At 37.0% G+C, this 14778-nt stretch overlaps 1 protein-coding gene across 1 annotated transcript; it reads left to right on the forward strand.

The window, feature by feature from the left end:
• Nucleotides 1–281: 281 nt before the first annotated feature.
• On the forward strand, nucleotides 282–13108 carry LOC139685882 (esterase E4-like). Its single transcript, XM_071583010.1, has 10 exons — nucleotides 282–533; nucleotides 5099–5236; nucleotides 5964–6123; nucleotides 8790–8975; nucleotides 10636–10829; nucleotides 11383–11548; nucleotides 11639–11817; nucleotides 11910–12057; nucleotides 12156–12288; nucleotides 12622–13108. The coding sequence occupies exons 1-10, from the start codon at nucleotides 315–317 to the stop codon at nucleotides 12809–12811; spliced, it is 1713 nt and encodes a 570-aa protein (XP_071439111.1). The 5' UTR covers nucleotides 282–314; the 3' UTR covers nucleotides 12812–13108.
• Nucleotides 13109–14778: the final 1670 nt, after the last annotated feature.

Genomic DNA, 14778 nt, shown 5'->3' on the forward strand with positions numbered 1-14778 from the left:
TTTTTCATAGGTGTTTTACTACTATTAACGCCCGCAAAGAGTCGCTATTCACGCAATAAGAATCTCATTACTCGCGATTTGAATCAACAGAGCCACTCGTTTGATCTTACTAGCTCGCATTTTATATACTAATGCTGAGTTTGAGAATTTTCTGAGATAAAAGACGAGGAGAGTAGGAGGTCGTTCTGATAAAAGAATGCTTACTTTAACGAAGTGGGTATGAGGATTGATTAAATCTAAGAAATAGAATACGAGCAAATGCTGCTAGTATGCTTATGATATTGTGCATTGCTGCACGAGTGGTTCGAAAGACGATGTCTACGACAACTAATCACTGGGGATTTAGGTATATCTTCATTATATATTTATTCATCGGGTGGACAGAAGGCTCTGAACTTGACAGAGTACCCACGGTGAATACTGATAAAGGCAAAATTCAGGGCTCCTTCCTCTTCTCTGCCAAAGGAAGGAAGATTTTGGCCTACCGAGGAATCCCATATGCAAAACCTCCAGTAGACAATTTGCGGTTTAAGGTAAGCCGTTTGTTCTTCAATCTGATAAGGGTTGGCTTTTTAGTGGGAGAAGCGAATGCATCGATATACGGGCAAAAGAGTCAAGCCAGGTTCCGCTCATCGCAGTTTTGCGCCTCGTTTTTGTACGATAAGCTCCTTCTCATCGAGGAGTGGATGCTCTGAGGCCCGAGGAGCGGACCATGTGCAACGCGTTGAAATTCCTTCGCTTTCCCTCTTCTGCGCCAGTGGACACCTCGCGCAGCGCGCGCTTTGGCCATCGAGCTCCAGAGCGCAAGTGCGGGAAAGACATCGCTTCTTGAAAACGCAGTTTGAGGGTGCCACTGCCGGGGTTGGCCTTATTTATTTTATCTAACTCTTCCGGATTTCTCTGTCAATTACCGCATAAAAGGCTTCACGGCTGGCTCTGAAGTTTTATTTCTATGATAGGAAGTCTACCGTGTAAAGTACGTATTGACTGAATACCATTCTACAGCCCGAAGTCTACATTTGCACCCTTTTCTGTAAATATAGGTTTCGAACGATCCCTGAATTCTAAAATTAATTATTATAGGCAATTGAATTGCTCGCATCGTTCGCGAAAGTTTAACTTAACGGACCCTTCTTTTGGCACCGAACATTTTATTTATCAACATTTCTAAGTCAAGGAAATGAAAAATTACAATGTCACAAAAGATACGCTAGCGGGCTCAGGCTGGGATGGGAGATTAAAAATCGTTTCTACATTTACTCTAAATAGCGTCCGTGGAAAATCTCCTTCCCGTTACACAACAGTCGCAGTGAATGCGTTGTTAACACAGTGTATACATATATCGCGCGTAATTGGACAGTGCTCTATGTACATCTTCCAGGTGTCACAATAGCGTTTAATGACGACTATTCCCATTTTTCCATCATAAATATAGTACTCGAAAGAAGCCAATCCCCTCCCATATTTTTACAATGAATTGACGAATTTATCACTTTCACTACCTGCGTCGTGGATTTTTCATCTCTCTACATCGATCGCCGAGGAATGTTTTGCGATATTTGGACAGTATTACTTCTACTGCTACTTTGGCACATTACTAAACCATTAAGGCAAGCTTGCAACCTGATGGTCGGCTGACGAAGTGCACAGATTGTGTGCTTCTACTTTCCTGTGTGCTCCCAATATCACATTTCCAAATGCAGTTCTGACTTTTCACAGGGAAAAAGTGACCCGTGAAAATACTCATTTTATCCTCAGCGTGACACCCACTAGTTTTTTAATTTCTATTTTTTATTTAAATAAGTAAAATAATATTACTTGAGTAAAAGAATATTAGATAATAAAAAGAGATAGATGAAAAGAGGAAATATAGCTATTTTAGGTTGATGCGAGGTGTGATGGAAGGATAATGGGAATTACTGGAGTGATAGTTCTAGAGTAATATTAGTACAGCAGAGGGGATGAGAGTCAGCGAGGTGTTGCTATAATAATGAATAAAAAGGTTGGATGAAGCGTAGTCAACATAGAGCAAGCCACGTATAAAATAGTGATAGTACGGGTGAAAGCAGAAGTGATGAACTTGGTCATTATTCCGGTATACATGCAACCAACCAATCATGAGGAAGAAGAAGTTGATAGAGCATACGATCACTTAAGAGGACATAATAGGGTGTGTTCCTGCTCAAAAACATCCAATAGTGATGGAGGATTTGAATGGAAGAAATGATGATAAGGAGGGGATTACAGTTTAGGTATGAGGAATGACGATGGGGAGGAAGAAATTGAGTTCTGCAGGAGACAAGGGTTAATCATCACAAACACTCGGTTTAGACACCACAAGAGGCGTAGATGTACATGGAAAATGCCAGATGACTCAGAAATGTATCATTTAGATTATATAATGGTTAGGCACAGATTCAGGAACAGCATGTTCAATTCGCAAAGTGCCCCGGTAGTGGATGCAGACTCACAATTTAGTAGCCATAAAGTGTAGGGCCCAATTTAAAAACATAAGGCCAGGGCAATGGATTAGGAAATGGAAATTCGAAGAAGTGACTGTAATTATAAGGAAGGAGTATCAGTAGTTTTTCCTCTGACCACAAAATATTTTGATGCAATTTCTTTCCAATGCAGCTTGCCTGAATATTTCGTTATCTGTGGTCCTTGTATTCACCTTGAAAGATTAGATGCAGTCACTTTTCACTTGTAGCAGTATTTGTCCCTACGCTACCATTTTGAATAAGAGACCTAGCACCAGACCTTTGAAATGCTTACAGGCCAGCAAAATTTTGCTGGTTTCAATTCAGACTGTTAAGAATTGCCATGCCAAATACATACATCTGTGTTCATAATTACCTCACCAAAGCTGTGCTGTACTGTTAATTCAAGGGGGAATCATCTGATGCTTGGCAGCTAGGACTCTTTGCAAGCATATTCTGGCTACAAACTTCCTGCATTATAAAGAATCATTTTTGAAATCTTGACTCACATTAGTTTCATGTTAGACAATTGATTTGATTGATAGTGATATATTTTTTCTCTGGTGCCCTGAAAAATTGATATTATTTTATTCAAAAATTGTAGTAAGTTTGAAATTAATATTCAATTTAGTTTCATTATTAATCTTTGCTCTATAATATTTTATTCAAAGAGTTCAAATGAATGAAGCGGTATTGCTGCGAAATGTGTCTTTTTGGCAATATCTCCCTGACAGCCTATGAGACTGGGCTAGTTTTGGGATTGTCCCAGTATTAGGGTCCCTTGTCCAGGTGTCCAGGAAAGATTTTTCAGGTTTATGCCAGTATCTGGTTGGGTTGATATTGATATATTGTTATATATAGAGAAGCATTTTGAGAATTATTAGGGATTTTTCAGGGGTCCTATAACTCACATCAACTCCCTAGCCATAAGGGATGGTCATATCATGCCTTAAGGTAACAATTGCCCACCTTAATGTGTGTGTTATGGTTGGTAGCAGAACAGGATATACTGTACTTCTATAAAGTTAGGGAAAGCTTGCTTTTGATAATATCTATTCAGATACTTCCACTGAATCGAAATATTTTGTTATTACCTATTTCACTATTCTGCATGGGTTATTTCTATTGATGATGTTTATCACATACCTGTGAGTTATGAAAAATATATCAATTATAAAACTTTATCTCTTTCTTTGAGTACGAGGGTGGTCTGAAGAGTTTCCGACCTCAGAAAATTTCAGAAAAAATGTCTTGTATCTTTGTTAGGTCGGAAACTTTTCAGACCACCCTCGTATAGTATATTCTTTCTTTTAAGTTCATAGCAAACTTGGCGATTTCAGGCTTGACTTTGTGGAACTTATCCATTATGGAAAGAAAAAATGCAACTTTGTTAATTCTACTTAATGTGGGCATTAATGCAATTTTTCTTTCCCTTCACAGCAAGCATTGGTTTTAATTGCAGTGATATTTCTTGATGTGTCCAGAGTAGGTCTACGTTAGGTTAATCATGCTCAAAATTACCAGGTTATAGATGAAGCCAAAGCTTATAATACTGAGATATTTGAAGGATTGGGGAAATAATGTACAGAAGGAGTAGGATATAAAGGATAAGGGAAAGTGAATGGTTGCAGTAGCATTTAGAGAAACTCTTGCTGGGTCATGTGCCACAAATTCTCTTCTCACATCTGAGATTCTTGTCCCTGTCATATTATCCCCATAGTCAGCTCTCCTAACCCATATAAGAGTAAGCAACATTTTCAAGTTGTCCGTAGAAGATCATTATTCTAGGCAGGAATCTGCACTCATCAGTGACCCTTTAACCCATTTTAGAAATGGGTTAAAGGGTCACTATAGGCGATGAACTCAACTCTAGTTAAAGAGTAGCTGGAGTACATTTGTCACACTTCAAAGATTAAACCATCAGAAAATGGATTCATTTACTCACTTCATTTCCATCTCCAAGGCAAAGTCTTCTTGAGTAAGCCAAACTCTGTGTCCTTATTATCCAATAATAAAAGGCATTTTTAGTTCACCATGTTCCTAGTAAATGTGTGAAAGCTTGAAGCAGAAACCTAATATTCACATATTAGGTTTCTGCTTCAAGTGAGTTACTCAAGAGCAAAAATAAATTAACAATTTCATAATCAATTGTGCTATTAATCATCACCAGTGCTAATATCCTTGATGCAGAAGGCTACATCTAATTTGATGAATAAAAAGCTTACCGCTGCCAATTAAGGTTATTATTCATGGGCCATCATCATATATATTTTGGTGTGACCATAAATTTTACAAACTAATAGCTACTAATTAGGACACAACTTCAAATACTGGTGTAACCTTCAGTTAATCCCTGCTAAATGCTGTCAATGTGTTTTCTGGGCACAAGACTTACTGATTGGTACGTATATTCATTGTTTATACTTTGTACATAACCTTGTGACACGCAAATTTTATCATTGTAAATGGAATTGTTATACCCATCTAAACTATCGACAATGATTTGCAATTATAGCAAACAATCCAATGAGAGAATAAAAAGTCAAACTTGCATAGTTTTTCACTGAATAAGGATTACTCATGCAACTAATACCATTAAAAGCCATTTATCTTTACAGGCTCCTGAGCCAATGGAAGCGTGGACAGATGTGAAAAATACCACTGAAGAAGGAAATGTTTGCCCTCAAAATGATATATTCACCAATCAATTTATTGGAAATGATGACTGCTTATTTCTCAATGTCTTTACACCAAAGGTATTCAGCTTGAATTAGCATGTCCCAAAAATCTTTCCAAGATATTTTTTTCCCTTCCACACATCTTTGGTGAATTGTGTGCCCCTGAGATTTCACTAAGACACTCATGGCTTGTTATCTGATTAAATTGATTCAGGTCAAGTACTGAACCACCAATTTTAACAACACAAGTGCAGCGGCATGGATGAAACCCATGAACTTTGTTTTTGTTAGTGTGTGCATTACCCACCAGCCTGATCTGGTTGGCCAATATTACATGAAGTCAAATGCCATCAAAATAAGATCAGAGCACATAGTTCATAGAGCATATAGTTGGACAAACCAATCATTAATTTGAATAACTGTAGTTTCACAGTTAAAATTTCAATTGATTAAAATAAATTAAGTGATACGAAACCATTTCAATTATATTCATTCACTCGAGTCATATATGCCTGGGAAAAACCACCATATGACATGCCTGTATTTCAGAAATTTGTCATGTATGTTTTGTTAGATTGTGATACTGAATTCCCTGGCTAAATTTAAAAAAATTTTATTTCAATATTTTGCTAAGTTCTGAAAAAGACTTTTAGGTATACAGTGCTCTTTTAAAATTGAATCCATAGGAAACTCATAACTGTCACCTCTCAGCTTGAATGTTGCTGCAATTTTAGTTTTCAACCATTAATCAGTAGCTAAATTTAAACCACTAGAGGAAAATTACTAATTTTTCATATATTTACAGATTCCTATTGGGAAAGATGAAAATGATATGCCAGTAATGGTTTGGATCCATGGTGGTCTATTTATTCAAGGATCTGGTGGTTCTGAGTTGTATGGACCAGATTATTTCCTTGATGAAAACATTGTTCTAGTCACCATGAACTACCGCCTTGGTGCCTTAGGTATGAGAAATTTGCAAATGTAGCATTGTAATTCCTCAGTATTTGCTATTAGTATTATTTTTAATATACCATAAGCAGCCTTCAATATGTAAGTAATTTTATTTCTGAAATACGTGAAGTATAGGGAAAAATTTGTGTAGTGGGTATTATAATGTGCACCATTGTAATGGATTCAATATAATAATTCATTGAATGTTTCAGGGATGTTGCCACCTCTTCTGAGATGCCATATGGAAATATCTCAATATTTAGTATATCATGTATTAGATGTAATGAAAACTTATGGCATTTATTTGCATAAGACTGCTGCTTTTGGGTTTCTCTCTGTAATTTTCCTTCCCAATGATTACGAGCTGGATGTCACTGCTCACCTTTACCAATCCCTCCATTAAGGGTGGATAAACCTTTTAGCAAAATATGTTTTTATGGGTGCATGCCTGAGCAGGAGAATGAATGCTATCAGGGTGTATGCAACGGCTGTGAAACAATGGAAAAAAAATTCATCTTTTTGTATTTTCTGTGTGATTAATGGGTCACTGGCATAGGAGAAATCCTTGCAAACCCTGAGTGTGTATGTGGTTGAGGTACACATGGGTCACTGTTTCCCAAACACATCCGAGTGATCAAGTCTGTGATTTTCAATTGTCCTCTAACTTGTCATCTTGTTTTTACCTAACCCCTTAAACAAACTCGGTGCCTGTAAAGTTTACAGCCTTGGCTAGTTTGTTTTTCCATTGCTGAGCTCTTCATATTGAACTTGCCCTTTACAAACACCACTACAATAACAGATACTTCCTCATCTGCATGGATTCATTTAGTGCATTACAATCCTTTTCTAGATACTACCTCTCGAAACCTATATTTCAGGACATTCAGTCAACTCTCTTGAACTTAGAAGGTTGGAATGTTCAAATACCATTCCTGTGGGTTCTAGGGCATGCTGGAATATCAGGAAATGAAATGATCAATACAACAGCAAAAGAAGCACTAAATAAGTGGTATGTGCAGTTGCCCTCCTCACTGGCAAAAGATCTAAAATTTAAGCTGAGAAGTATATCGGTGGCTCAGTGAAGCACAAAATGGAATGCACCAAACAATGACAAGCTTCAGGCTGTAAAACCCATAAAGTCTTGCTTTGGACACGTTTCTTTAAGAAACAGCAGTGAGAGGAGGTCTGAGGGTAAGGCATTGCACCTTAAGCCACGTGAATCTCTTCAAAGAAGAGAAAGCTGAACCATGATGTGATGTCTGTGAATTCCCTTCTAACTGTTTTCCACCTGATGATACATAAAAAATATGAGGCAATAAGAGAATCACTAAATATTAGGGAACATCTTAATATTATTCTTGGTAATAACCCTGAATCCATATACGGAGTAGATTTTAAGGGAAGCCGACCTATTCCTGATTGTTTACTACTTTTTACCCTAGATATAGTTGTTAAATATTTTCATAAAAGATGTATCATCAAAGAAAACAGCACAAGTATATTCTAAACTTTCTGATTTCCTTTCCTTTTCTTAATAAAGATACAGTAAGGTGCAAATGACCTCCATCATCGAGAAACCTAAAAATTGAATTTTTACTAATACAGAGTAAAGAGCTCAGTCAGTACACAGCAATTACTCAGGCAACCACAGTCATCTCTAGCCTGTGTAGTGTAATCCATTCTCTGAAACCCTGTAATGTAGCTGGATTGGATCCATTTTCATCTATCCCAAGATAGCAAAATTTTATCATCTACCTTTGGTCAGAAGTGGTGTGTTAACATCATGTACATACATTTTATTGTGTATGAGAGTAATTTCTCAATGTAATGAAAGTTAATTTTACCCAAGGAATGTACTAGTGAGAATAGTATGTAGAAGTCTGGTGGCTACCCATGGGTTTAATTTCAGTTTCTAGTTTTCAATGGTGCTCCAGCTGCCCCTAAGATGAGATAGGGGTTGAATAATTATCTTACACATGAAAGAAGAAAAGTCAGACAAAGTGAAATAATACACACACAAGACCCCAGGTACCCTTTAGATGGAGTAAGAGCCTACTCTACATGAAAGAGCTTTCATATTATCATATCATGACAACAGTGGATAGGGTCAACAATTAAAAAAATAGCAAATGATAATCTTCCCAAAATTATGGTGACCGTAACAAAATTGCAGCTAGATGTAAAAACTACTCATATGGGTAATTGAGGGGAAATGGTAACCCAGCAAGTTCGAGTGCTGGGCTATTAACTAGAAGGCCTGTTTGATTCTCGATGTTACCCCTGAGCACCATAGACTTCACCAATATCAAGTGATTTTTTTCAGGTACTTGTTCCACCTGGAAAATCACAGGTGATGCAGGGAAAGGAGTGGTTCTCCTAGCCTGATATGTGAATAATAAATGTTGTTTGACCGTTATTGAATGAACTCTACACTTAGCCTCTCAACAGTCTTTGGACTGATAACTGAGGAGTGTGGTTATGGATAAATGGCCCTCCATGCCCCTTTTAGAAATTCCATGATTAAACCCTGCTTCCTCCATTCTCAATTTTTAATATTTTCTTTGCCAAAATATGGAGTGAAAGGGACCAGAACATATGTTTAAGATATCAAACCTTGGAAGAAGTGTAATGGAATAATTATTTTTAGTGATCTCAGAAAAATATATTGGCTTTCTAGGGTTTCTAAGCACTGGAGATGAAGTTGTCCCAGGAAATAATGGCCTCAAAGATCAAGTAATGGCATTGAAATGGGTAAAAGCAAACATTGCCTTATTTGGAGGAGATCCAATAAGAATCACAATTTTTGGAAACAGTGCAGGTGCTGCTAGTGTCCACTTCCACTTGTTATCACCACTTTCAAAAGGTATGAAAGCACTTTTCAAACTTCTATGAATCTCAGGATAATCTCCTAGTATAAGAGGATGGAGAACAGGGCAAATGATTACTTAGGAGATGATCAGTTCAGGGGTTCAGCAAAGGGAGAGGCATGCATAATACCATTGCAGTAATGAGGTCACTAATAGAGAGGACAATAGAACACAATCAGGATGTACTTGCCTGTTTGAGTGAATTGGGAAAACTAATGAATATATTGCAGAAAATAAGAATAAATTGGATGGATAGGAGACTAATCCGTAACCTTTACATGTCCCAGGCTGCTCAGGTGTGAGCGGGGGATGGTTAGTCTGGATGGACAGTTTGAGGAAGAGGAGTAAGGCAGGGTTGCCCACTATGAGCGAGGCTATTCATCATTTATGCAGAGGAAATAATTAAATAGGCATGGGAAGATCTGGAGATAGGAATGAAATTTGGCAGAGGATTCAGAAAATAACTTAGTTTTTGCTGATGACCAAGCTTTAGTTTTTCAGTCAGCCAAGGGATTCCAAGTATTGCCGAGTAAATTGGAAATTTAGTGCAATATATATGAAATTAGAATAATTGGTAATAAAGCAAAAGTTATGCAATTTTCCAGAAAGAGAAAGGCTTAGCTAAACATTGAAATAGGAGAGGCAGAAGCAGCAAACTGAAGCAGGTGGAACAGTTTACGCATCTTGGAAGTAATTTGGGCAAAAATGGTCAGAGTAGTGGGGACATAAGGAAAAGAAGTGCATTAAGCAAAGAAGCTTTTACAAGGAGAACAGAATCAATGGCAGGGACACTGAGTAAGGATTTTAAGAAAAGGTTCGTTAAAACTTCGATATGGAGCGTAGTTATGTAGTGTGGAAACATGGTCATTGTAGCAGGATAGAGGGCATAGATTGAAGGCTTTTGAAGTGTGGGTGTGGAGAAGGATAGAGAAGGTTAAGTGGACAGAGAGGAAAATAATTGAAGAAGAGCTAGGCAGGGTGGGGAAGGAGAGGGAATAGTTGGTAGAAATCATAAGGAAGCAGGAAAGATGGATGTAGAGCATTTTGATGGGCAATGGGATGTTGAAGACTGTGACTGAGGTGAGAATGTTGGGCAAGCCAGAAAGGAGTAGTAATAGGATAGGGTTTTAGGACAGAATAAAGGAAGAATATGCAGTTTATGAGGGGCTTATTGTTGAATAGCATGTTGAGTTGGTGTGTTAGGAGATACAAGGGAATTGCCACTGTATTATTTTGTAGCTTGTGCTAATCCAAAACCTACCTTAACCAATAGATTACCTATAATAATAGTACTTATGTGCATAAAACTACTATTGTCAAAGGGTCATATTAGGCATAGGTCCACCTACAAAAACAGTCTGGTGATGGCGTTTCCTGAGTTGACAATCTGGACCACTTTTTTATGAAATTGAGCTCTTTCTTGCATTATGTTGGTGTGTTGTATTAACAACTCTTTTGAGCCATGAATCACATGAAAAGCACAAGAATCATAAAAAGGGAATTCAATCCCATTAGTGCAAAGGCATCATACAATTTTAATCTAGAAAGAGAATGTGAAGTTCTGTTTGCCCTCAAAGGATTAGGAATACCAGCCCATAATAAATTGAAGATTAAAAAATGTGTCATAATTATAATTTCTCATTTTTATGGGTATAGGTTTGTTCAATAGAGCAATATCTCAAAGTGGCTCAGCACTGAACCCATGGGCCTTCACTAATGAAGCACCAAAACATACACTTCATTTGGCAGAGCTATTGGGATGTGAAGAAGAGGGTATACACTCACAAATGGTAAACTGCATGCGAGGACATCCTGCAGAGAGAATTGTTATGACCACAAACAGAATGAAAGTAGGTACAAAATTCTCATGTTTACAGCTCAGTAAACTGACTAGCATCCTTAAGTTTGAAGTGATTGTTGCCCTTTCATGCATATCATCTTTGGAAGTTATAAGTCAAACTTTCGATAGTTGAATATCTTTTGAAATGGCATTTTCCAGGTATGAAAAGTTCAATGCTATACTTTAATAATTCACTGTTTGCATAGCTAAGGCTTATTGTTTTTGGTATATCTGTAAATGAGATGAGCCGGAAACCTAATTCTTTCTAACATACATGCATGGAAAAATAAGATGAAAAAACAGTCATCACAACTAAAAATGCCAAAGATAATCTTTAGCAAATGATGATCTTACATGATTATCTTTAAAATCTAAATTTGAAAACAGCACCACAAAGTTACTGGAAACTAACAATTGTCTAAGCTGTCATATAAAGTAAAAAAAATGATTCTTCTTATCAATAAATCCTGAATAAGATTATTTAATCTTTTTAAATATTAGGATAAATTTAATTTATGGCATAACTTATAAGATGCTTAATCCATAAGTTTTGATCTCATTAGGAATGGGGAACAGATATGTTTAATCCCTTTGTGCCTGTAGCTGAAGGAAAAAGAAAGGAAGCTTTCCTTCCACATGACCCAAGGAAAATGATGAAAGATGGAAAATTAAACAAAGTCAAATATATTATGGGTGTGACCTCAGATGAAGGGGTATTATTTTCCACCTGTGAGTGCAAAACATTTCATAATAATCCTAAATCTTGTGAATGAAAAACTTGGTGGTACTTAATCACACAAAATATTTTATTTCTTTCAGTACTCCTGAGACACCCAGTGCTCTCTCAAGATATTAAGTATGAACTATACAAGTACCTTCCCATGTATTTGGGGTATAAGTTTGACCCAGAAAAGGATGATGAAATAACTGCAAAAATACATGACTTTTACTTTAAAAATGATACTGTCGATACCTCTCTGCATCACAAATTTTATGAGGTAATTTAAATGCAAAGTTGATTTTATTTTCCACCACAAGAATATAATTTAATCAAGTTTTCCATTGTCTAAATTATCCCTTTCCTGCATAGATGGACATGGATCATAAAATATTGCATGGTGTTGCTGAAACTGCAAAAATGCTGAGTTACAGCAATTTTCCCAAAGTTTATTTTTACGTATTATCATATGATGGTGGAATAAGTTTCTGGTCTTCTATCTTAGGTGATATTCCTAAAGGTGAGTGGCCTTTTTGAAGTAATATGAAGATATATATTTACACAGCAACTGAATACCTAGGATGATAGCTAAATTTCAAACATAATCCACTTCTTTAGGCGTTTTCCATGCTGATGAACTTCCATATATGTTTGCCAGTAAAATGTTCCCCAAGGAAATGAAGCCTGGGACTCCTCAAGAAAAAACATCAGAGCGCCTAATAAAAATGTGGACCAACTTTGCATCAGAAGGGTATGCCTACAGACAGTTTTTCAAATATTTCTGACAGCCTTAATTCTTCCATAACTAGTGAATTTACTTTTGCTAAGTAAGAAAAATGATATAAAATTGCATTCCCCTCTTCATTTTCTTAAAATAAATGTGCATTATCAGGCCATCATTGGTCCTGATTGTATGAGCTAGAATCATTAATTCCTAAATAAAAACTCTTAGTTTAAAGTCTTACTTAATTTCCTTGCATATCCTCATTATAACCACCCTAGCTAACAGCTGAAATTATCTAATCTAATTAAACTCTTACCACTTAATTGCAGAAAGAACTTAAAGATAAATCATTTATTTCAGAAATCCCACTCCAGAAGTGACTGAAACCTTAACAACAACTTGGGAACCTTATGACTCAAAGACCAAAAATCATTTAGATATTGGCATGGAACTCAAAATGAAAACTGGCTTATATGATGAACGAGTAGAGTTCTGGGATTCAATATTTGCAATGCTAAGGAAAAAAGAGCGAGTCAAGGATGAACTGTGAACCAAGATTGTCTTAACTTCAAATATATGATGAGGTTTCTTCCCTAAGCAGGTCACATGCAGGAAGGAGAGGTGAAGTGGTGAAAGATGGAAGGTAGACAATAAGGCATTCTTGATACAAAATGATAAAATTTTCACAATTCATCCCTAAGCAGGTCACATGCAGGAAGGAGAGGTGAAGTGGTTTAAGAAGGAAGGTAGATAATAAGGCGTTCATGATACAAAATGATAAAATTTCACATTTCATAAAAACATGGACACATCTATGGATAATTGCTCATAATGGACTAAATAAAATTCTGAAAATTACATTACAATGTCTTTTTCTAAATGACATCAATAATCAACAATAATATGTGCATACAAAGTCTTTCAGAAAATATTTCTGCACTCTGTGTCTCAGCTGATACTCTATTTATTTATTCTCAAAAACAGAAAATTACTGATCAATATTCTTCTAATACGAGGGTCATCCGGAAAGTAGTACCCGTTCGTGAAATAAAGACACAAAAGTAAATATTAACAAACATAAAAAATTTTATTTGAAAGAGGATACTTTAAACTACTTCTCAACATAATCTCCAAGCAAATTAAGGCATTTGTCATAACGTGTGACAAGTTTCTGTATTCCTGCTGCATAGTCCTTCGCCGCCAGCTCATTGAGATACGCGAGGGACCCATCTTGCACAAATTTTTGCATAATGCAGATGGTGTTTAACAATTTCATGAACAATTGTTCGAGAAACATTGGGAAAATGCTCACAGATGTCATCAATTGTGACGCGCCGATCGTTCCTCACGAATTCGTCAACTGAGCTCACCAGTTGGTCTGTAATGACAGACGGTCTCCCCGAACGCTCATCGTCGTGTGTGTTCCCCCTCCCCATGTTGAAGTTGCGACACCACCGCCGAACAGACGACTCGTCCATTACATTGTCTCCATACACCTCCTTTAATTGGCGATGAATATCACATGGGCGAACGTTTCTTGCATTGAGGAATTTAATCACTGCCCTCACTTCACAACTGGCGGCGTTCTCAATTTTTTTAAACATTGTAAACAATCACAGAAACAACACAGGCAATGCTAGCGTCACGCAACTTGGCTCAGAGAAGGCAGACAAGCCACTGAAGCTATCTGACCTCGTCCAGCGGCTACTCGCGTCGTCAGCACTTCATGCGGCACGAACGGGTACTACTTTCCGGATGACCCTCGTATTATTTTCACCTTGTTTTGACATGAGGGGGACACTACATACATGTAGTCTTCAAGGATAGGTACTCCAAAATATTTTTCTAGCTGGCAGTACTTACTGTTCTCCCAGTTTAGCTGGTACGCGTTATACAAACATAAGGCCCTTAAAAGTGGTGTGCTGCAGTCAATTAGTATATCATAATAATAGAGCACAATTTGCCAGTCTTTGCTTTACATACCAAAATGAATAAAAGTGCACGATATGATTTTGGAAGATCGGTGTGTAAAGGTACATAAAATTGCTATAACTGTAGGGTCATCAGAAGAATGCATCAGTTACAATTTGTAGGAGGAATTGCACCACACAAACCTTTGAACAAGATGGGTGACAGGCACGCTCAATATGGATCAAAAATGTATTCCAACACCTTCCAAACACTACTTGACACACTTTATGAAAAACAAGTGATTTTCTGCATTAATATATGACTATGGATTAAACATGAATTTGCCATTACAAACTAGAATTGAAACAACAATCCATGCAGTAGACGTAGGCCGGTTTTTCACCTCCAAGGAAGATGAAGACAGTGCCATCGGTTGGAAAGGTCATAGCATTGGTTTTTTGGGATGCGAAAGGAATTCTGTGGATCAACTGTCTTGGAAAAGGTAAAATGATAACTAGTGAGTACTACTAACCTTTCAATGAAACTGGATGCAAAACTTTGTGAAAGCAGACCCAGCTTGCCAAAGAAAAAAAAAATTTTCAATCA

This window comes from Hetaerina americana, unplaced genomic scaffold (assembly GCF_022747635.1).
Source record: "Hetaerina americana unplaced genomic scaffold, ioHetAmer1.1.p SCAF_12, whole genome shotgun sequence".
NCBI lineage: Eukaryota > Metazoa > Arthropoda > Insecta > Odonata > Calopterygidae > Hetaerina > Hetaerina americana.